This window comes from Gallus gallus, chromosome 3, assembly GCF_016699485.2.
Source record: "Gallus gallus isolate bGalGal1 chromosome 3, bGalGal1.mat.broiler.GRCg7b, whole genome shotgun sequence".
NCBI lineage: Eukaryota > Metazoa > Chordata > Aves > Galliformes > Phasianidae > Gallus > Gallus gallus.
The window spans coordinates 40,931,101-40,955,718 of NC_052534.1; the positions used below are offsets into that span (position 1 = coordinate 40,931,101).

A 24,618-nucleotide genomic window follows, 5' to 3' on the forward strand; every position below is an offset into this window, starting at 1 on the left:
TCATTACAATTATTAAAAAAAAAAAAGTTTAACGTAAATTTAGTTCTGAGTTATTTCATAGTCATATATCTTTAAACATTCTTGGTATGCTGAGATTTCCATCTATGTTTAAACTATAGTGCTTTAAAAGTAAAAACAGTGATCAAAATACTGTTTCCAGCACTAATCTGCGATGTTGCCTAAAGTTGATATTTACTGTATCAGTGGGTAATGTGAGTGTATTGTAATATGTGCCACAAAAGATGGTGTACTTGTGTACCAAACTTCAAACCCATTGAGTAATGCCTTCTATCAATAACACCATATGTACCTTGTGAAAATGAAGATGGCTTGAATGAGGAAGGGTTTTAGAAGCAGAATAATAAATAGGTAGAAATGAAGAGAATGTAGGGAAAAAAACAAACAAACTAATATTCAATTACAAAAATCTGCAAATTATCATTATTTCTTTCTTGATTTAAAAATAACCATGGAGATATGAACTTAGATGCTCAGTGATACCATCCTTAAATTAAAATTTGCAGTTGTGGTTTTATATGCACCCTCTTATTTTCAAATAGTTTGAATAATGAAACTAAGAATAGTAAACCTCTAAAAACTACATTACCATCTGGTCTGCTAAAATATGGGAGTTTTGGCAAGATGATACTTTTTGCTGCACTGCTACTGGGCTTTTTAAAGATTCTTGTTTCTATTTCCAAATGATTTAGTGTTTGTCCCATACAAAACCTTTACATAGAGTTCAAATTCGTTGCAGAAGTGATGCCAAAACTTAAATATGTATTAGTTTGACAACTTTTTTAAAAAATCTAAATTTTGAGTGGTATATTAACTTAACTGCTCTTGACATTTATAATATAATTTAAAACAGATTTGGAATAACATGGTTGGGAGCTGAGGGGTTTGAATGAACTCAGTTTCAGAAAATCTGACATAATTGGTAAATCTTGTACTAGGGTGAGTAAGTCTTGTACTGGTAAAAATTGTACTGATTGCGATCTGAAGAAGATAATGTGTTTTGAATTGTTGACATAGAAACTTGAACCACTTCAAGTTTGAAATTCTGTATTGCTAGCTTTTTTTTTTTTTTTTTTTTTGGTGAGGCCAATCACATCAGCATATTTTGATAATTTTCAACTGATTGCTATACCTTGATTTTAAAGAACCTTGTTGCAACTGTTTTTTTTTTTTTTAAGCATTGCTTGTAATCTCAATTATCTTCAGCATCCAAGTTAAGATGTATAATAAATGTCTATGTAGTGTAATAGGAATTACTATAGAGATTTCTGATACCAGGAGGTTTAGAAGGAAGGCTTTTATCTCATGTTGCTTTAGACTGTGGACTAATGATCAGCCTGTTTGTCACATTTCATATTTATTACTTGTACTTGTCTGTTATACAATTAGAAACAACTGAGCTGATTTTATATCCCCTGAATAGGTCTCAAGGCATAAGAAGTAATTAAAATGTCTCCAGGGAAGCTCCTGTGCGCTGACTTTATCTCACAGTTGAAATGATGCTATGAGCAAACTGACATAAGGAGCTTGATATTTGCTTATTCCTCAATGCTTGGTGTATGTATGTGACTTCTGTCAGTTGCCTGTCCTCCACTTCTGAGCATACATTTTATTTAGATAGCATAATACATAGCAGGATAACTGGGGTAACTGAGGCTAGAATAGTAATGGCCAATAGGAGTTGCATTGTTGGATATTTTCATCTGCAAGTTTGGACTTCAGAAGCTCTTTAAACTATTTTGTTTGCTTTCTTTGAAATGATTGAGAAAGACAGTTTCAAATTTATGACTTCATCGGTGTATATATGAGAAGAAAGAATAATATATATTGAAACCAAGACTTCCTAAGTCTGAAGCCCAAAGCAAATATTTTAATAATTCAGCAGAAGAAGAAAGAGAAATGAAAAATTTTATGCAGTTATAAAAATTTCATTATGATCATTTTATTTTGTCTGGCTTCCTAAAATGTCACTTATTTTAATTTCCCAGTGACTTAAATCTCTTACAACTTTGATGTCACTTGAAGTATTTGAGCCAATGAATTGTACAGCTTCCTAAATTTTTAGTGAAGTACTATGCCTCTTTCACTAGAGACTTCTTCTTCCTGGGCCTTAGCAAACTGAGAAATATATTTGCTAATCATTTCCAAAACACTTCAGCTATTCCCTGTGGTTCTTGCTTCCTTTTTTCTTGCCCTCTTGGCAATGTTTGAAATATTGTGAAATATTGTGGGTTTGTTTTTTTATTTTTATTTATTTTATTTTATTTTTCTGTCTTTTCTGTTAGCATTATGCTTCTGCAGTAGCTCCACACAGAAAGACCTTCTGATCCTGCTGGCCACTGTACCACTATATGCTATGTTTGGAAATTTAATATTGGCTTAAATGAAACAATTTTTAACTGAAAAAAATTATTCAAATTCCAATAGATTCTAAAAATAGAATAAATACTTTATCAATTTTAATACCTCTTAATTTTAATCATTCATACGTTTCCACTGCTTTTGCTCCATACTACTTGGTGATGCAGACATGGCCATAGATGCAACATATGAAACATATGCACTTCTTTCACAGGAACTTAAATGGGAAATCTGTTGATTTGCTTGTCTGACACATTCTCCTATAACTGTAGTATCTTTCTGTCCTATGCCAGTAGGATATAGATAAATAATTTAAAGTCAACTGACAGAACAGAGCAGGTTTGCAAGGTAGGATGATATTACAATAAACTCAGTTTCAAAAGATGAGATACAACTCACATTACGTAAAAACAAAACAAAACAAAAAAAAACCTGCTAAATTTGCAGGGAGTACCTCAGAATACTGATGATTTCACTGACCACGTCAAAAACCCTTTGGTGAAACTTCTCTGTAATAAGTAGGCAGTTTGAATTACGATGATAGTGTCATTATAACTGTCTAATTGTTGCTTTACTTTCATTAGACTTTTAAAACATTAGTTGTATTAAAACAATAATCCTGTCTCTGTATAGGATATACTTCTCTGGAGAGTTACGCAGCCTAAGGGCAGCCTCTTTTATCTGCTGCTGATGAAAGCAGGGTGAAAAAGCAGTAGAAAGGGAAAGTGAATGACTTGTAAGATAATCAGCACATGACCGAGAAGGAGTGATGTGAAAGCTAGGCAGCGTGCATATTTTAACTTGTCCAACACTTCCATGAATTCTGTGTTTTGGTGTTGTCAAATGTGTGAAAGGTGGTTAGATTGAGTAAAAGGATCATTTTTAATGGATGAACAATAGGACTCTGGAAGGCCAATGTAATAGTCATTCAGGGAATACATTTGCGTTTAGCAAGATGAAGCCAAGCAGTGTTTTACTAGTGTCAGAGGATATGGCATGAGGCAGTGACCACATGCTGCAGTTTTTGAGGTTCAATCTGGGCAATGGAAAAAAAAAAAGAAAGTCACTAGGGGCCAGTGCAGCACTAGAACTGGTTGTGAAAACTCATCTTCTCACAGATCTCCTAAATTTAACAATGCCATATCTTACCCCATTCTTCTGTTTTCAGTCACCAGCAAGAACAGAAAGGTGGAGCAGGTGACCTTCTTGGGTCTTGTAAAAATTGAATTGGCTTAATAATGAATCTTCAGTTAGAATAGAATCTCTGATTTGTTAGGTTAGATCAGCTCTTTGTTAATAGTTTGAAACAATATTAAAAGCTTCCCCCCCCCCCCCCCCCCCCCAAAAAAAAAATGAATACAGTAACTTAGGATAGATTAGTTACATATTTTACGAACATATTCTCTTTCCACTAATAAGTTACAGAGGTAGATAGGGAGCCAATAAAAGTATTTATGAAAGGTGGAATAGTCTTGAATGGCAATAAAAATACAGTTAGAAGCAGCAGACTGGACAGTTCTGAATAGACTATAGTATCAAGATTACTTAAATGAGAGAGAAAAAGATGAAAATAGGAGAACTAAAGTCACAGTCTTTGGAGATAGCTGTTGTGGGAGACTAAAAACTTGTTGTTGGAGATATTGAAAGAGGGTGTACAAACCACCAAAGCAAAATGTATAACTTATTGAGCCAAAGAAAGTAAGAGAATGACTAAGCATGTCAAATAACAGGTCAAGAAAAATAAAGATGAGAAGAAGTTAAATAGAACTGTAAGTGATATGATGAGATGAATTTTGATGAACTGATTAGAGCACAAAGATATCTTTCGGTTTCAACCAAAGTATACTGAGTATAGTTTGGATTTTTGTCACTGACATCAGTGACTGCAAGTCCTGCTACACACAGTGAAAACACCTTGAATAACAGGTACCACTAGAAGATGAAAACTTTCTTAGTGCTTGCTTACAGAAGAAACTGCAGAAAATAGAGCTCACTTTTATTTAATAATTAAGATTTTGTGAGATTGATACAAGAAAGCTAATGCCACTAAGGCTCTTAGTGCATGCCTTTGGAGCTTGCGTCTTTATAAAGGTTTGCTTCCTTTTTCAGTATGCATTCTAGAAAGGAAATTATACTACATTTTAACACCAATCAAAGTCTGAAAACATCACTTGGTGGTATGACTTACTTAATTCATAATGTTTTCCATCTTCACTTATTCCATCTCTTTCATGTTTATTCTGTGTTCCCATCTTGAGTCATACACAGTGAAGTCTGTTTAAATTTCTATGTGGTTTAAATATATGCTTTGTTTTGACAAAATGTTGATGTGTTAGCTGGTCTTGACACAAATTTGAAGAGCTAGAAAAGAAAAAAATAAGGAAAAATGGAATTTTCAGGCTAGTTTGGGTTAGAAGAATTTATGGGTAAAGCTGAAGCATTTTAAAGGTGAATTCTTTTAGTTATCTTTTAACATAGAAGTTATTTAAATTCAGTTTACATCTCTTCACAGTAAAGCAAAGTAAACTCACTGGAAAGATCTTGACTAAAGCCATAATTCTTTTCTTTTGAACTGCAGCTCGCCACTGCCACCTTGGATGGTATACTCCGGTTGTTTCTGCCCTGAGATTTGCCAGCCTGTGGAGTGTTGGCCCTCTTGCTCTGAGAAAAACCTTTTGCTGAGAGAAAGGCGACTGGTGCGCAAGCAGCATAATATTCCCTTCAGAAACATAGATTTATTCTGATTCTATTTATGCAAATTCCTCAAACTGTTCTCAGTTTTTCTGTTGTACAATCTGTTGTCTTTATTGCAAACACTACTCATTCTGACTTCATGCCAGCAAATCACCAGAGAAGTGGCTTTTAGAGGACTTCTTGATTATTTGTACTTAAGAGTATACTGTGGAGCTTTGCTTGTCTGGGGCTACTTTGCTCCAGATTGCAAATGCAGTTGAAATAGCAACTGTTCCTGTTTTAAAACTATGTCTACCTCCGCCCAAATATTTAAATTAATCTGAGAGGGAGAAGAATTGCCTTTCTGAAATACAAGACTCTTTCTGTTATGTACCTTTGGAGTTACTGGAATAAACATAGATATTGTTTGAAATAGTTAAATTTTCTAAGACAGAATCATTAAATCTCTTTAGTCAGGTAATTAAAAAACAACAAAAAAAAGGGAAATAGTGGATTACCCACTGCTACATCAACATCAATCAGTTTGGCTGGATCTTTTTCAGTATTGTAAAGAATGTTGTATTCAACAAGCATCCTTAATTTATACATGTCATAGTTAGTACATATAAATCAAGATATATCCATGAGTTGTTTAAATTTCTTAAACAATGCTCTTTTGAAAAGGCTTTAGCTGTTTATTGCAAAGCAAAATGATTAGCTGTTGCTATGTGTCATATATCATATATCATGTCTGATATTGTCCATAACACAACTATTTCATCATAGAATTGCTTGTGTTGGAAGGGACCTCAATGATCATCTAGTTCCAACTCCCTGCAATGGGCAATGTTGCCACCCACCAGCTCAGGCTGCCCAGGATCCCATCCAGCCTGGCCTTGAGCTCCTTGAGAGATGGGGCATCCACAGCTTCTCTGCGCAGCCTGTGTCAGGGCCTCACAGCCCTCTGAGTGAAGAACTTCTTCCTAACATCTCATCTATCAATAACTATAGAAGCCTTACACAGCTAGATAATACTCAAAAAGAGTCTGTGTATCAGAATAAAGTCTGGTACGATCGAAGCAAAGGAATAACACACCTGAATACTTCTTCCAGTTCAAAACCAGATTAACCAAGAGAGCACACTCTACCCTGTGGGTCCACACTAAGTACACCATACATATGAATTGTTTTCACCACTGGCGGATTCTCAGGATGGTCTTTCCCAGACTTCATTTAGCTAACTTTATCATCCACATGCTCTGAGCCCTCCGCATCAAGAGTCATTATTCAAATACATTTGCGAGAAATGTGTTCTTGAACTTCAGCTTGCAGCCTGCTTAGTGGAGATAATTTCAAACCTCTGCTGAGGATGTGAGTGATAATTATTACAATTTTTTAAAAAATTCCAAATTTCTGAAGCAGAAATATAGCTTTATTAAGGCAGAAGACAGAAGACACACAAAAAAGTCTGAGTCCCTGCTACAAACATGGAGATTGTCTGTTTCCATGGGACTGAAGTAAAAGGGAATGGTTTCTGTTTTGTAGATATCCTACTTTCTAGGGCTAACTGTTGTTAGTCCCCAGTCAGCCAGTGCATATCCCAGTAACACCTCCTAGCCTTGGGCTAGTTTGATCTCTGCAGAAGGGTCTCTTTTCTAAGTCTGTGGGATTCTCTCTCTTTGCTTAATGTGTGACTTGGCTTTCTGAGGCTTTCTGGTTACCTTCATGAAGGACTGATGCTGGACAGCAAAGTGGTTTGGGGCATTTTGGCAATGGCCACAGCATCATCAGTCCATTCCAAATAGAATCTTTCATCCATCCATTACTTGCAGATGTGCAGCTGCATGGTAAACCAAGAATTTATTAACCCCTTTTTCCTTCAGGGGTGAGAGAATCTGCCGTACCACACAGGCACTAAATATTTTCAAGTGGAAATTTACTACAATTTTGTCATAAGTTAAAAAAAAGAAAGACTTTTTTTCCCCCCTGGACTCCTCAGAAATGCTTGAATGCTTGTGGTTTGGAGAATGGAAAACTTTAGCTGACACAGTTCAAATTTGGCAAAGTTGAGTGCTTGAAATCAGGTTTTCTAGTGGCAAATATGAGAGGGGAAAAAAAAGTTGTGGATAGTGTTGCTGTCTTATAATATTATATTTAAAAATTTCATAATCACTGGGCTATCCTTCTGAGATCAGTGTGATAGAAGGACATGGGAGAGAGAATATAAAGTTACTAAAGAGTTGCAATCATAAAAGGCCACTTTTCAGCATAATGTGCCTGCAGAGACACTACACCTTTGGTTTTAAACAGGCAGCCATGTAATTTTGTGTTCTTCAGCATAAAGACAAAACATTTGAAATGAGACGTAAAAAGTAGATAGAAAAGGTTCTTTGTTAACTAGATAGCATGCAGCAGCCATCAGAAATTTTCCTAGACAACTGTATATATTTAATAGGCCGTTTTGAGGAATTTAAGTGTGCTTTCAGACAATTTTTGAGCATAGCGTATCTACTAAACATCTTATGAAAAATAGAAAACTAGCTTTGAAGGAATATAGTTTAGTTTCCTAAAATATCTTCTGTGTTATTGTCTGAGAGCCATTAGGTGATAGCCTGAACCAGTGATTGAACACCTGGTAAAGGGGCATAGCCAGGCCTGGGAGCACAGGTGTGAGTAATTCACCTGTACAACTGAAGGGGTGGTCTCTGGGTCCACCCCTCCCTAACCTCATTTAAGGGCTGGCAGCTGAAAGGAAAGCATCTTTGCTTGGTGATTGTTTCCTATGGGAGTTTCCAGTGAGTCCTGATCCTTGGAAAGGGGTAAGTTATTCCTTCTTTATTACTGAGTTGTGACCCTTTGTGAAAGATCCAAAACTGGTTAAAGGCAACTGTATCTACTACCTCCTATTGTTACAGTTTCCATGTGGTATCTATCCTTGAATTTCAGTATTTTGGGTAGAGGAGCAGAGTTTTCCTATCTGATTGATGCTTTGGGGGGGGAGGGGGGGGCTTTCTCAGCTGAGTGTCTTTGCATTCTTTACTTAAAATAGAATTCTACAGTAGTTTGGTCTTGCCCTTAAATTTGACGGTCAGAAGATATGGGAACGGCCAGCGATATTCTCAAGTGGATCCTGTTAAAATCTGTTTAGGATTAAATGGTTTGCAAAACATCAGGTAGTACCTGTTTTGCTGTGTGGAATGAAGCTGGAGTCTTTTCTAAGTAGATATGGTATTTGGACTATAGAGCTTGGAAAAAGTTGGGAGTGGGGTGACATGGAAAATAGCTTGCAGAAGCAAGAAGAAATTGAGAAACTGTGTGTGAGGTAAAACAGCATGGTTTTATCCTCTGGGCATGCGTTGGTTGTTTATTTGTGGGTAACACTGAGTAACAGTGATGCTATTAAATAATGCCTTAAGGAAAAGATCATGGCCTGAGTCTCATGTTGGTTCTTCATGGGTGGGGGAGATAGGCAAACATGTGTTCCTGCTCCTGTAACTTTCATTATGTTTCCTTCTTCATGAAATAATAATATGAAAAGCTGGGCAGCAGGGGCCAGGTTCAGCTGACAGTCCAGGTTGCAAATGAAGCCTGTATTGATGAGGCAGGTCTAGGGTCAAGTCACCAGCAAGGAAAGGAGACTGTGTACTGTTCCTGTAACAATCTGCACCAGTGGAGGTGACCTGCTGTTGCCACTCCTGAAAAGCACCACCAATCAGCATTCAGCAAGCATCAGTGAATTGCAGTGGGTGCTGTTTTTTTTTTCCACATGGAAGAATTCACTGACACCTGTGCTTTATATGTACTTCCATGTCAGATGCCATTTTGTCAGACTGCCCCTCTGCTGCCAACCGTTTATGTTATGTTGCTGTGTGACAGAATATTGGTGGGAAGGTTCAACCCCTACTGCCACACCACCAACATTAGCCTCTGATGTTGTGAGCCAACAGAATAAGTTGGAGGCTGTGCTTTCAGATCAGTCACTGTAGAAGACTATGATCTAGATCAATGGTGTGGGGAAATCAATAGGTAGCTAGAAGATGAGAGGTTACAGGAATAGAGAAAGCACGTTACTGCCTTCTGCTAGTGCAAGTGGTTTTGTTTTAGAAATATTACTGAGCAGCATGAGATAAGATGTAGATTTCTAGCATTTAAATCCATACATTCTCTCCAGGAGAGATGGAAAAACTTGGGTTGCACCCTCGGGAGGAGGGGAATAGCAAGCCCAAGAACAAACTCTGCTTTCTTTGACGTCTTGACGTCTTCTATTTCTTCAGTATATCATTAAAATAAGCTATCTTTAGATGTATTCTTCAAGACTATATGGCTTTCATTATACATGATGTTTGCATTTCAGTACAGTTAAATACTCATGGAATACCTGAAGGTAGTGGGGAATTATGTTTGCCTTCTGTCATTCCTTCATTTAATCATACCCAGTTATCTTTTTAAAATGGTGTTAATTGTTTTTACCCTTCTAAGCAATTAAGAGATAAGGTTTGTTTTTGGTATTTATGACCTGAATGAGGGAATTGAGTGCACCCTCAGTAAGCTTGCAGATGACACCAACTTAGCATTAGGTGTTGATCTGCCTGTGGGTGGGAAGGCCCACAGAGGGATCTGGATGGGCTGGATAGCTGGGCTGAGGCCAACAGGATGAAATTCAATGTGACCAAGTACAGGACCTGCACTTTAGCCACAGCAACCCCAGGCAAGGCTACACACTTGGGGCAGAGTGCCTGGAAGTCTCTTTCTGTGAAAGAGTGGTCAGGCACTGGAGTCAGATGCCTGGAGAGGTGGTGGGGCTGCCTGTCCATGGAGGTGTTCTAGAAACATTTAGATGTTGTACTGAGGGACATAGTTTAGTGGGAATTATTGATGATAGGTGAATGGTTGGACTGGATGATCTTGGAGTTCTTTTCCAACTTCTGTAGTTCTATGATTCCCTGAAATACTTGAAGGTTTAACAATTTTATTCAAGGTTAGTAAAATGATGCTCTGTCTGATAGTACTTTTCATCTTATTGTCTAAATTCAACTTCTACCTACCAGTATTCCTATGACTACTTAAGCCAGGTTCTGCTCTTTAGAATTCTATAGTTCAGTAAAGCATGAGTAACTACTCTTAATTTTATGAGCATGTGTGCTTCTGGGAGTGGACTCTGTCTCAGGCATTTTAATAACTGTCAAGGGTAACAGTCTACTTCTAACAAAAACACATTTTTGTGATGTTTAACTGGAGGCCTTTCTTGTATATATTTTCATGAAATACAAATGTCTCCGAAAAGAAAAGATTGGACCAAAGATTATGTAAGTGCTGTCCCATCATTGAGCAGAATTACAGCAACAACAACATTGATTTAACACAAAGTGTAATGTGTTCCATTTCTGGTTTGTTTAAAAGCATATGGATTAATTTTATGCTTTGGCCAAAGTTAAATGAACCACAGTAAAACTTTTGCACTATTTTAGCTAACATCCACAAATTAACTCACACCTTCCCTTCTGTTCGTGTGAGGCAGGCCTTGTGATTTGCATGGTTTTCTTTTGCTCTGTTTGTTACTGGGCGAGAGTCTATTCTAAGAGTACTGGAAGATAATGTGGTAGTTAGGTTGAAACTGTCATCCAGTCACAGAAGAAAGATCAGGACTTGAGAAGTGTTACTGCCAAAGCCAAGCCCCATATTCCAATGCAGCTACTTCTAAATGTTTGCAGTATTCCTGGAAACCTCTGTCAAAGATTCCACAGCATCCTCAGGTAGGAAATTCACCTGGTACAATTTAAGCCTATTAATCTCTGTCTTAATCCATTGGGCACAGGGGATAATTTACTATCTTCTCTTAGCAGCAGCCTTCTATGTATTTGCTGATTATTATTATGTCTCCCCTCAGGTTTGTCTTTCCTGGTCTAAACAAAGCCAGGACTTTCAGTGTGTACTCACAGATTGTGCTTTCTAGACTTCTGTATCTTTTTGATCTTTTCTGTACTGTTTCCTGTTCTGTGACGCTTCTTTGTGGAAGCACAGCACTCCATCATTACAGGTCAAGTCAGTGCTGTGTTGTCTGAAGGCTTGACTTGGCCAGTCTTAAGTATATCACTTGTAGTTAGATATTCTGCTGTGGTGTTGTTTGTTTACGGCTATGTAGCATTACTGACTTCTGTTCACCCCAAAGGTTTGCTGGAGCTCCAGTGCCTTTAAAAGGAGTCACAATCAAGGTAGTTGTTGCCCCTCTCAAACGTGTGCCACAGAGCCTTCTTCCTAATGGCAAAACTTGTTGCTTTTTGAAGTTGACTTCTCTCTCATGTAATTTCAGCTAATTTTTCCAACTGGTCAAGATCTGACTGAAATCTGATCCTGTGCCTGCAGCCCTTCCTAAATTATCACTGTCTGTAAACTTAATAAGCGAAGATTCTGGAGGGTGGAAGAAGTCAGTTGCCTGCTAACTTGGCCCTTAGGTTATACATTCACTGCCAAAGGTGGTGTTCTTATTTTACTTAGTTTAGATGGGGGCTAGGGGAGAGAATATTCAGTGATACAGTTAGTGGAAATTACTGCTTTATTCTGGCTTTCAAGTGAAAACAGAGTGCTTCAGCTTCTACTAGTGCTGTTAAGATCAACATCATGTAGGCGTTATCAGTACTTTTCTATCTGGAGTGCAAAGTCACGTTCCTTTGCTCATCAGAACTGTGTGTTGGTGCATTATTCTCCTGTTGTAATGAATACTTGATAATGCGCTTACATTCAAATGTTTCTTATCTGAGGACTGGACTCTGACACAATTTGTTGGCCTTGAATCTAACTACTTTGATAGATTAAAGGAGTTCTTACATGGGAAAAGCAAGTACAAATCCTTGGACCAGGCACTGTAACAACAATGATGTCATATTTGTTTTACACCTAATCCCTACAAGTATGTTAAAAGAGCTATTCCTCACTTGCACTGGTAAAACTGAGATCTGACTTGTTTTCGAAGTCCTTGTGTTATGGTCACATCAGATGCAAATACCCTGAATCAACAGAGCCATAGTGCAGCATGTATTGGAAAGGAGCAAACAAAATTAATTGATGCTATCTTGAAAAATAAAGCAACTTCTGAATACTTATGCAGCTTTCATGTGAAGGCTACAGTGTTCCACTGCAGCACTGGCCATACTAGGAGAGTGACTGGAGGCTCTCGGCTGCTGTTTCTCTAATGAGGGGTGTCATACACAGGGAACTTCCCTGTTATTGCACAACACTTCTCTAAGCAGTTGAATTAACAGAAGAACGGAATTATACAACTTAAGGGTGGAGGAAAAATGCAGACTACCCAAAGTCAGCACTTTCTTCATTGTTACAGGGTTACACTTATTACACTTAATAATTTCTTTTATCCTTCTATTGTTGACCTGATTTTGCTGTGTTTTTTTTGAAGTAAAAAGAAGACAGGATTTCAAAATTCTGAGCCTTGTTAGTCTTAAAACCTTGTTAATCCAACATGCTTTCTAATCTCTACATGAAAGAAGAGTTCTAATTGTCTAGAAGCATTATCTAAAGTCTTTGTGCAAAGGTGAGGTGTAAATAGTAAGGCTGCCATCTCTTACAGAGAGCAAGCTCATAGGTAGCTGAATGTTTGCTGCCTGTTCTACTACTTTGAACACCAGTGAGAGAATAAAAGAAATGGCAAGTATAGCTTCAATATAGGCCCAAATTCAGACTGTCTGAAACACTGGTTGAGTATTTCCACTTGTTTGCAAAGCCCACAACAGAAAACTCATCCTAGAGCTGACTTGCGGTGTGAGCTGTGAAAAATAACAGCACATAGTAATGTAGTTGCTTTTCTGCTTCCATGTTATTACTCAGTCCTGCCAAAATGCTTGGATTAAGCACTTTCTGCTTTCCCAGGGTAGCACCTGCCCCTAAACTTGCTGTTTAAGCTCTCATTTTGGAGGAGAGAAATGCCTGCATATAGTATACTCTCCCACAATACCCAAAGGTATCTCACTTTACCAATTTGTAGACTGGTCTCACAGGCAGCTACCAATTGCTGCGCAGAAAATGTTGCCTCATGTCTGTGTGTGCCAATGGGCTGACCAAAAAGGCGTGCCTCAGGGGAGGATGCTGGTTTCAGGTGGTAATGGCTCCAGAAAGAATGAGACCAGAGGCTGTATGTGTTCCTGGCCCAACTCCATACCCTTAGCTAGGGTTACACCAGGGGATCTTGGACTAATGAATATAAAATACTCTTCACCACTGTAGATAAAAAAGACATTTCAAGGGGAGGGAATAGAAGCTGAGCAAATGAATGAAATGCCTTCTTCTATGTGTGATTCTGGGCTGTGAGGTAATGTTGGAAAAAGTTTTTTTTTTAACTCTAATTGAAACTACTGTAATCAGTGGATTGATATGGTTACGTTTTCTTTTACCCTTTCTGTCTCTCTTCTCCCACCCATGAAGTCATAACATCTCTGTAAAATGAAGCACAATATGGAGACTGGGGATTTGTTTAATACAAATTATCTTCTGTCCTAACACAGGAGTATGATTTTTTTTTCTTGCTCATCTGAATTCTTTTTCATCCATTGCTGCTTTTTGATTTCATGATAGTAAATCATATTGACGCTGCTTAAAAAAACAAAGTTGTATAGTGATGGTTGAGGAAATACTTTTTCATTCAAGAGTCACACTGCTGTATTTTCATTCTTTTGTGTTTTTGCTTTTACTGTCTCCAGATTGCCTGTTGGTGCTTTAGTACAAATAACTTTAGTTAATGTTTCTCTTTTCAGCACCTTCTGAAATATTCCAACTGTTCTCAGAATGTGGATTAAACTAAAATACAGACTAAAATAAAAATTGAAAGGATTATGTAAAAAACAAATATAGTTTGGGTGGAGGAGACTGGAGATTTAAGGCATTTTTTCTTCCAAGTGTGGATACTCACTAAGTGTAATGATGTTGCACACCCTTTATATATATCACAGTATATGCACAAAATCATCATTCTATGTATCCCTCTGGCTCACAGACCAGAAAAACACTTTAAAATTAAATGACAACTGGAACTAACACCCAGCAACATCTCTATGCACTTTGTATTTATTGTATGTAGTTAATACATTTTTTTTTATAGGTGTCTTCCTAAGTAATGTAATTAAGAAGGGGAATAGCTTTGTCCCAGAGGGAAACCTGTAAGGGTGAGGTTTCCTCTTGTAATGCTTTTTCCAAATTCCTTTACAGTAAGGTTGCCAAATTATATGATAGATACAAGGGTTTCAAGTCTGAACATTTTCTAAGGTTCTCTAGGAGCATGAAGTCCCTGTACTATCTCTAAATGGACAGGAGGAAAGGATCCTCCTATAACGAGGCAGGTAAAATGATTCATTGCAATTATTTTGGTCTAATTGGCTTTTCTGAGATCATATGATAACAAAACTACAGCTGAAGCAGAAGTAATTTTTTGCTCCAGACTTGCAAGTCCCTAACATCAGGCAACTGACCGAGGACTCTTCCCCATAAAAGTAACATTCTGAGTGATAGACATGAGATGTTTCTATAAAAAGGATAATAAAATAAAAATGAGTTGCTGCAGCCACTTCCTCTCCAATCCTCACCCCCTCACTAATATTCAGTTGGAAAAACTTCCTAATGTAAGTCTGTGTTCAAAAGTAATGTCAGAAAAAGGCATTCTGAACTTTCCTTGGTCCCTTAACCCTTTCTCTAGATGCTCGTCCTTCTCTGCTTTTGCAATTTGCTGTTCATTGCAAAAAGGACTCTTTTTGAACAAGAAACAATAGGCTGAAATGAAATGCCTGAATCTCAAGAAGTCATTCTTGGCTTTTTCTTTTTATTAAGGGATTGAGCTTTGCAGAAATTCAGAGTTGCAGTTACTTTTAGCTCTGCTCCCTTTATTCTTTCTTTGACAGTTTCAAGGAGAGAGAAAATGTGTATTTGGCTTGTATCTGAAATGGAATTAGTGGATAGCTCCATCAGTGTTGCTGGGGGAAAACGAAAATATCTTCCTCAGAAATGTTTCTGTATTGTGAAAAAAGGGCTTTGTCTTGAACCAGGACAAAATGTCAAAAGGCAGGTTTTAAGGTTTGTTTCCCAGTGTGGGATTTTCAGGAAATTCTGCTTCAAGGCACACAAAATTAAAGGCTCTTGTTTCCTGTCTACTTCTGCCTGATTTGTAGGCAGACAGACTGCTTACCTTCTCATCATCTTGCTTTTCAAGTCAGCATGGAGTGTGGAAAGATGGTTAGTTGAGAAGTCAAGGAACAGGACCCCTAGAAGTCTCAGATACAGTCTAGGAGTCAGTGAGTGGCTACTCTGGTTCCCAAGCACTGCAGGAACCATTGGAATGTGGGAATCTGAGGATCTGAATTGTTGGATGGGCAAGGAGTGAGACATTGAGTCCACTGCACAGCCTTCAGATTGGCCAATGGAAATGGGGGGAGGGGGGGGAAGCTTGGGAAACTGGTGAGATACTTAACTAGAAAACCAAGAACCTCCAGATCCGTAGCATCACCCTGGGAATCCTAAACAAAAGTGGAGAGGTCTTAAAACCCTAGTGCAGGGTATGTACACAGCAACCAGGAATCCAAAGCATAGATGGGCTGAACTAAAAGATAAGTAGCCAGTTTTCCACAGTGCAAGACTGATTCTGTGGAGGTTTGATAAAGAAATCCAACAGAAAACTGTCTTGATGGAGGGGCGGGGGGGGGGGGACGACAAAACAAACAAAACCAACCATCCAGATCTTGTTGCCTTTTCTGAGTCAACAAATTCAAGAATTGTAAGGGACTTCAAACTAAAGTGTACATCTCTGAAAAGCCTACCACTCTGCCTTCTCACAACATAAACCCTGCTGGTCCATATACTACTTTAGTAAGTAATTTGCCTTCCTTTCCATTAGTGTTTTCATAAATGGCCTGAAATAATGAACTTCCAGTGTGGGAATAGCCTACAATCACCTGCCCATTTCCATTCTGTATTTTAGTAGGAGGAAAAAATGAGGGGGAAGTTAAGTTTTAATATTTAGTTATTTGAATTTGATTGTTTTGGTGGCATTTGTACGCTGCAGGGCTGAAAAACCTATTTAGTTAGCAGCTAATAATCAAATCAAGGAGTGTTTTATTCATAGCTTCAGCTATGCCAGAGAGTAGTGAGAGAATAGTTCATGACCTTCTAGTCTCCTTTCATTTTTCTCTCTTCCTAGAATTAGAGAACCTTACAAAAAATATCAAATTATGGAGTAAAATATTCATTATTACTTTGTTTAAAAAAATAAAATCAGTAAGGGTCTACTAATGTGACTATCAAATCCAAGTTGGAGTATGAAATACTAGTCTTGATGATAGCATTTTAAGTTTCCTAGTGCACAGATTTTCTATTTCTAATATTGTCTACAGAATGTACATGTAAACATGAAGTTTTCAATTATTTTCAAGCAATGGACGTTGAAAGCAGAGATATCCCTATAATGTGAATTTTGATACTGTGCAAATACAGAAGTGAAAAGAGTTAAAATTCTTGGGTCTGTTGAACTCACTGTGATTCCCTTGCTACTGAAACCTTGCCACTGAATCCCAATAAATCTGTGCAGCAGACACCTTGCATGCTTTGTGGTGGTCTTGGTGAAAAACATAGCCATGTTTATAACTCTGCTACATGAAATACAGGCACATTCAGTTGCTGCAAGGTACAGGGTTTCTGTGGTATAAATAGAGGAAAAACTAGAATGGAACAAAATACATACATGGATTAGGGTAGCACCAGAATGTTGCGGTTCTCTTTCTTTCCCCTCCAACTTCCATTCCTTGCTTGCTCTTCTATACAGTGTCTGAGGTCCAGACAGCAAAATTATTCAAAGATTTTGACTGAACTTTAGGAAAGAAGGTCAATCATATTGACTGGTCAGGCTGGCTGACCACGCTGTGCCTGAACTCTAAAGGCATCATGCTGCACAGCAGTCAGAGCTGGTGTGTCACATGAGATGTGCTGTGAAGTACTGACAAAACACAGCTGATCAGCACACTGATCAGAGTTGTCATCTGCATGTTCTTATGTTTGCTCCTTGCTGGAACAGTGAGGTTCTTGTCTCTTTGCTTGGGAGAATACACTTTTTTTGAGATTGTTTTCAAAAGCTCATATGAAAAGACTCTCCTAATCTTTTTTTATGATATTCTTTTTGAAGATTTAAGTATGAAATGCCAAAAAAGCAGTGCATGCGTCAAGTAATGTCACCTCCAGATCCAAAAGTGAAGGGCGATAATGAATTTCACTTGACACATGAGAAACGGTACTGATTAGTTTAGCCACTTGGCTTGAAATGTAGGCTCTATGGTGCTTACTGTGCAAACAATGCTCAGTTGATCCATCAAAAAAAAAAGTTATGGCTGTATATAATAGTAACAATTAGATGCTTATTCTCCATGATCACGTAACATATGGCTCTGTGTTAGAACATACACAGTCCCAAAAGACATTATGTGAACATAAAAGATTGTTGACTCATGAATCTCCTGCTTGCATTCTCTGGCAATCTCTCTTCAAGAACAGAGATGCGCATATGCAAATATGAGGATCCTGATGGGATTTCTTTTTTCCCTTCAGCTTAATGCATTACTGACAGCAGAGTTTTGCATCTTTATTAGAAAAAATATACAGAACTAGACTGGTGACACTGAACTCCAGGTTGCATCCATGACCAAAGACGCTGAATTAAATCACAGTATCTTCCTATGTTGAAGCACCTTTGGAAATGTTTTCTTTTTCCATTCTGTTTTGCATGATGGTTTTTCTCCTGATTTGTTATTCCTTTGTGAGATAATCAATTAAGGATGTGGCAAAAATCACTTCCTTTGGTTTGTGCAAAACAAGGAAAATAACACTGGTGTTTCAGCCATAGGCTCTTCAATTCTGCATCCCTTTTCCAACACAGCTACTTCCTGAAGGATTTCTTTATCCTCCTTCGTGAGGACTCCTCTCTTTTCTTGCCAACTTCACTCCATCTTGAGCCTTTTTTCTGAGAATTCCTGTCAGCTCTCCTTGGCCACTGATCTTTTTTTTTTCAGAAAAGGATTGATTGTGGCAGGGAACCTCCAGAAATTTTCTTTGTCAGCTCTCTCTGCCATGGCAGTTCTTTACAGATCTGGACCAGGATGAGTGTTGACTGCTGCTTTCTGTCAAAATAGAGATGCTTGGAGGCAAGAGCAACATGGTTGGTACAGACAGGTTCTTTAGGCTGTCTGGGGATTGTCAGGGGGCAGAGGGCAGGGAAGGAGTGATGTCTCCAGGATGGAAAGGACAACAGCCAGGGTATGATAAACTTGCTACTAGAGGGCACAGAAAGCTACTGAAATTGCTAGCACAGAGGGGGAAACATCAAACCTTCTCCTCAAAGGTTGGAATAACTGTCTGCATGGTGGCAGAAGAGTCCTGGTGGAGGAGTATTAACTATATGTTTGAATATGTGGTTAGATAGTATGAGACTGATAAACTGGATCACCTGCTATTGCTTCTGTCCAGTTTTTAGGTGAAAAAATTAAATTTCTGTGAATTTCATATCTTCCAGCATGAATAGTGAATGCTTGTACTTCTTAGAAGTCGTTTTTTCTGATTCACAGATGGGTTTTAGTGGAAATAATTAAGTTTTAAATGAAGATCAGATTCTTTGGTAGCCTGCTGCTGACTGTCAAGGAAGAATTAGGAGTGCTACAAAATAATAAAAGTTCATGAAAGTATTTTTGTAATACTTAAAAGTTAGTGATTATGGCATCATCATTTACAAATCATGCTCTTGTAGTATACTACTAGTATTGTAGTATGATACTAACTATGGTGGTATTAATCTTCCTGTTCTTATACATTTATGTTACCTGTCTTCCAAATGCTCTAGAGAGTGCCAAGTCCTCTACCTGCCTTTGCTGTGACGGTTTGCTTCCTTCACAGAGGTGTGAATGGAGGCACAGAGCTTTTTCATTTGCATAGCAGAGGCTGGGGAGAATCTGAGAGTTTTGTTTTTGTCCAGTAATTAAAAATGCAGTGCTCTGCAGCTGCTGATATTGTTCTTCCTGAGACAGATCTAGGCCATATGAGTTCCTTATAAAGCAAATCTTTTATCGTTCCTGCTTCCAATCGACTACAGCAATAAACAGTACTCATTGCACAGTTTCTCAGAGATGAGCCTAGAATGGCTGCAGCTGTTAATCAAACCGAGTAACAGTAAACATCTGATTGTCTAAGAAGCACTAAAATTGCAAAGACATGCAGGAACATTGTGGTGTATATTCTGGGATCAGATCTGAATTCAGAGCAGGTGGACAGAAACAAAGATCTGGATTCTGTCCCTGGCAGTAAAAGCAAGGCTGCAGGTGAGGCAGTGGATTAATTTGTCCAGAACTTTCCTGTTCACTGGGTAAAGTCTGGAGGTCCTCTTTTCAGTGCGAAATGTTCAAGTGCTGAGACAAAGTCATGCATTAAGTGCAGACATATAATTGGCAGGACACAGTGACTTGCTGGCCAGGTCAGAGATGTATACTAGCCTGCACAGTGATCAGGCTGCTGACAACCTGTGGAAAAAAAGCAAGTTGCACTATGAAGAAGAGGGCTTGCTTTCCAGGTCCCGAGGAGAGGGTTGGAGTTTGCCAAAGCATTCAGAAATCTTAGAAACAGCCAAAGTGAGATGGACATAAGTTCTTTATCTAAGACGCTTTATCTTGTCTGCCAAGTTTTCACTCCTAAAATAAAGAAACACTGTCTTTGTTCATGCAGGGTATGGTATCTGCAGCCAAAAACCAAAGGTAACGTTGCCTGTCATGCTGCCCAGCTCTGTGTGGCTGCCAGATCCTTCCCAAAGCCCAGGTCCTGGCAAAGGCAAAGCATCAGGGCTGTGGGTATTCAGCATTACTGAAGGCAGTGGTGAGGGTGAAGGTGCCATGCATGTGAGTTTCCAGGTGCTGATTTTGTAGAGAAAAGGGCAATTCTGAGCAAGGAGTGGAAGAATGGGAGGGGAGCTTAGAGTATGAATCCAAAGGGGCACAAGGAAGGCCTGAAGTGTCAGTGAAGACAGAGAAAAGCTTGATTTGTAAAGAACAGTGGAGAAGGGCTTGCATATGACTTACATGACAGAGAAACAGATTTTTTTCTTAAAAAAAATAAAGTTGGTTTTTGAGAGCAAGTCAGGCTAAGTCAGGCTTACAGTTGGTTAGTATCACAAATGAAGAAGAATTGCACTTACTGGTTAGTTAATATAGAGGCTGACAGTTATGCAAGCCTTTGGCCAAGTCTATATGAGCTATATAGACGTACAAATGTACTGAGGACAACTAATCTTGTGACTGAAAGAAGCTGGCATCAATTTTCTTTGTAGTTGAATGGGACCATTCCAAGGTCAAATGGAGTTGCTCAAGAGAAAAGGTTTCAGGGACCTACTCAATACATTTCTCCTTTACTGTGGTAATTACCACCCTCTGCAACGTGCCTTGCCAAGGACCCTCTGAAATACATCAGTTTACATTGTGGAGAAACTTCTCCCTGTTAATTTGTCACTTTTTGGTCATGATTATTACGTTGTCCTTGTTGGTTTCTTCACCTCAGTGTTTGAAGTGCTTCCAGATATGACATCTTTGAAGCTCAGTACCATCAGCACCAATGTTTATGTATTTCCATTGAGCAGTTTGTAGTTTCCTCACAGGGATGCAGTGGCTGTTGGCTAATGGGTTTCTGTTACGTGCTTTTGAGATGCTTCCCTTCTCTTTGGATATTTTCTTACTGTTCTGAGGCATCTTTGCTCAATTCTTTCTGATGCTGATAGTCAATTGAAAATGAACTCAGCCTCAACAAGGAAGATTTTATCTTATGACTTTCCTTTTGTGGCTGAAGGCAGAGGCTGACCTCAACAGCTAAGTGTTAACAGAGTAGTGTCTTTCACATATAACAAAAAAAAAAAGATACAAAATATAGAATTAGGAACCTTAAATGTGAATTGTTAGTAGATGCTCTTGGATGAATCATGCTATGTAAAACAACAGGAGATTAGGCTTGGGGAAAAAAAAAAAAAGCAGCACAAATGCTATTTAAGATCTTATTGTTACATTTAAAAATGCTAAGGGAAAGCAAACAAAATTTGTCTGAGGTCCTGATCCTCAAAGCTGTGTTTCCTATCAGCTTTAAGCTAAATAAGGATTTCAGATCTGGAAAGAACTGATCCTCTTTCCTATAGAGTTGTCAATGAAGCCCACTTCAACCAGACAAACTCATGATCTGCGGTGAGCATGTTACACATTTAATACAAAAGTCAGCTGTGCAAAAAATGATGCATTGATACGCATGGAAAAAAGCTTCAAAGTAGTGCAAGAAATAAATTTTAACTTTTCCATTACTTGAAGTGGTAGGTGTACCTTTAATATTACAGAAGCAAAAAACAGCAGAGCACGCTTTCTGATGGATTAACACTGTTGCATCCTACACAGGTCCTCTATGGAATGAACTGAGTATTGCTGAGCAGGAGAGTAATTTGGAAGCAAGTAGGTTGGATTTCATAAAATGTTCGAGGTTACTATAAGGCTGTATTCCGCTACCAGAAAGAAAAAGTCTGGCTGAAAAACATGGTGCAGTGGCAAACACAGCCCATCAAGTAAAAATAAATTTTAAGTTGCAACTGTAAGATGAGAAATTATTCAGAAGGCAATACATTTTTATAGTACTCTCAGATGCAGAAAACTTGTCTGGAAATCCTAAATCTGAGACTCTTTGGTCTCCTGATACTAATTTTAAATAGGTCTTTGAAAACAGAGGACATCTCAGAGAATTTAAGAGTGCAAATGTTCTGCCAATATTTGAGAGCACTATGCTGTGTTTACATGAAAAATATTTAACCTGCAGTAGTTCCTTGATAAAATAACAGACAAATAAATACAAATATGAAATGATGGCTAAGGAATGGAGCTTTTAAGTCATGACAGTGTGCATAGTACATGAAAAATTGTTAAACAAAAGTTAGATACTTCCTTGATGAGGTTTCTAGCAACGGATAGAGCTGAAACATGGAGTGTGTTAAGGTTTTTATAAAGCAACTTGTTCATTTTGAATGTAATGACATAGCACTACACTATAGCAGAACATGTTAAATGGATTTAGGATTGTATGTAAGATGAATATTACAATATACAATGATGGATTGCCATCAGAGAGTCTTTATAAAAAAAAAAAAAATTCGATTGGTGCTTTAAAGGAGCTACTGGAGGGCTGTCAATCTTCAAAACATCCATGACATGAAGCAGGAAAAAAAAATGCTTCACTTCTGCTGAAGTAACCACAGCAGATAAGTAAGGCTTATTTTGAGTCACCTGCATCCATTTTAACATTTTCTTTATTCAAAAAGAGACCACTAGCATTGTTCACAACTCTGCAGAAGGTTAAAAAAAACAAAAAACAAAACACCAGAAGTCCTCATCTGGTGAGTCTGAAAGGTTGACTTTAGATGTATGGATGATTGTTTTAGGACTGTAGGAGTTGGCTAGAAATGCTGAGACATTCAAAAAGTTTGGATATCTAGAAACCCAGCTAGTGTTTCAAACCCAGGAGATGTTCTTGGGATAGGTATTTTGCAGTTGGCAGTCATCAGCTTTGCAAATCATGATTAGATCCAATTTATTCTTGAAGGTAAAATCAAGCAAAATAGGATTTGAGTGTTGATAATTCCTGAATCAATTATACACACTTCCTTTTCAATAGAGAATCAGATGTCAAAGATGTCCCTGACAGCTTGTTAGAATTATGAGGAAATTGTGGGTCTGGATCTTCTGTCAGACAAAACATTTTAATTGGATTTGGGAGGTGGTACTGAAAGGAACAATACTAGAAGAATCTGTTCTCATCATTGTGGTGGTGACTGTGTGGATGGATGAAGTCAGAAGAAGGGGATGCAAAACTTCAGGGAAGTTAAGTAATGTACATGTTTGGCATGACTAGATCTTCAAGTCCTTCAGACATGGTGGTGTGTGGATTTAAAGGTGAATGAACTGAGAGGCTGCATCCTTGTTATGAGCGTTGGTCCTGGGTTTGGTCTTAGGCATGCTTTATACTGATTATTCAAGTGTGTGGTTTGGAGTTGCTGAAAAGCATGTTTCTCTTGTGTAAAGAAAATTTTGAAATTGAGTACTGCAATCCATAATGTCATGGATACAACATGTTGATGTTGTGTACTTTGGAGTCTTCTGTTGCACAGTGTTTGTCATTGGATGATAGCAAGTTTATTAATAGTCCATGTAATAGGTTTTAATTGGATGATTGTGGGATTCTAGACTCACAGTGTCTGCTGTTTCTTTCTAGTACAGGTGAGATACCATCTACTTTACTGAAAAGGAAATTGTATTTTTTACGGTTTTTTTGACAACAGCACAAAAACATTTTTAAAGTTGCTTGCGAAATTTTCATGAAGCATTGTTACTGTAAAAGCTTTTGCCCACTGTTAGCTGGCACTTTTCTTCCTGTTGTAATAATTTTACAGGCACTTTCTAGGATTTCTCTCTGTGCAGCCTGCCCAAAAGGACATTTAGGTCAGAAATGGGAATAAACACTGAAATTCAGACTCTGTTTACCACCTCCTAATGATGGGGTTATTTTAAAGAATTGTTAAAATAAAATGCTTTATGATATTTTAGTTTTTCTTTGAAAAATGAAACTTCTCCTAGAGGAATTTGTTCTGTTACTCACTATTTACCCCCCCCTTTTTTTTTTTGCTGAGAATCTCATTATTTTCACTAAATGATTGCTGTCTGAGAAGTCTATCAATGACTTCAGGCCTCATCGAGCCTTACTCCTGTCCTATAGAGACATATACCCACGTAGAGGAGAGCATGTGGGTGGTCTGCCTGAGTCCGCAGGCTTCAGCCAAGGAGCACTGCACATTGTGTGGTTTTCTATGTGAAAATAAATATGCATTTTTTTAAACATGGATCATTTTACTGTCAGTGAGCATGCATGCACTGTTGTAATGGGGGATGCTGTACCTGTACATGAGATGGCTGTTCCTGAAGAAAGGAGCCATTCAAAAAAGAGCTCTGTTCTTCCCTCTCAGTCAACAGTAACAAGGAAGGACTGCACTCTTTGACGTGTTCTGTGACACTGCTGAACTCTGTTGTCCATGCCTACTTGGGAAGTTTGCTCTCCTTTCAATCTTGTGAGAAAGCTGTACAGGAATACTGTGTTCAGTAATGTTCATTTTAGACAGGATAAAGAATGAGGGAACAATGTACTATCATGAGTGAGCAAATCTCCGTACAGAAGAGGCAGAGTTAATTTCTGCCTGGAGCAGGAGCAAAGGCACTAAAACTGAATTTCATAAATTCATTTATTCAATACAAAATCATAACAAAAAAATTAAGCCAGGGGTAAGGTCATACTGCCAGTGATTCTCAGTAGACTATGGCTCATTAGTTATTTTACGTTGCTTAGCAGGGTATATTTACATCTAGAGAAAGCCAGCTAATTCAATGAGTCCTTTCTCTCTGTACAGACATCTCAGTATTCTTGCCCATCTGCCCGTGTGTTTGCTCTCCATGTGCTGTATACAGAACTGAGCACATA

At 38.1% G+C, this 24,618-nt stretch overlaps 1 protein-coding gene and 1 long non-coding RNA gene across 3 annotated transcripts in view; both read left to right on the forward strand.

The window, feature by feature from the left end:
* The window catches only part of WDR27 (WD repeat domain 27), a 101,526-nt gene extending 96,033 nt beyond the window's left edge, over positions 1-5,493 (forward strand). The window contains exons 24-25 of one of the 2 annotated variants that reach the window (XM_040697663.2): positions 872-940; positions 4,958-5,493. In XM_040697663.2, the coding sequence (XP_040553597.1) occupies positions 872-898 (27 nt within the window). In that variant the 3' untranslated portion in view covers positions 899-940; positions 4,958-5,493. The remainder of the gene's footprint in view (positions 1-871; positions 941-4,957) is intronic. The other variant, XM_003640958.6, reaches the window with a different exon arrangement.
* A 3,816-nt stretch (positions 5,494-9,309) lies between these two features.
* Positions 9,310-24,618, forward strand: part of LOC124418347 — a 55,575-nt gene continuing 40,266 nt past the window's right edge. Inside the window, exon 1 of the long non-coding RNA XR_006938807.1 lies at positions 9,310-10,805. This is a non-coding gene — a long non-coding RNA (uncharacterized LOC124418347). The remainder of the gene's footprint in view (positions 10,806-24,618) is intronic.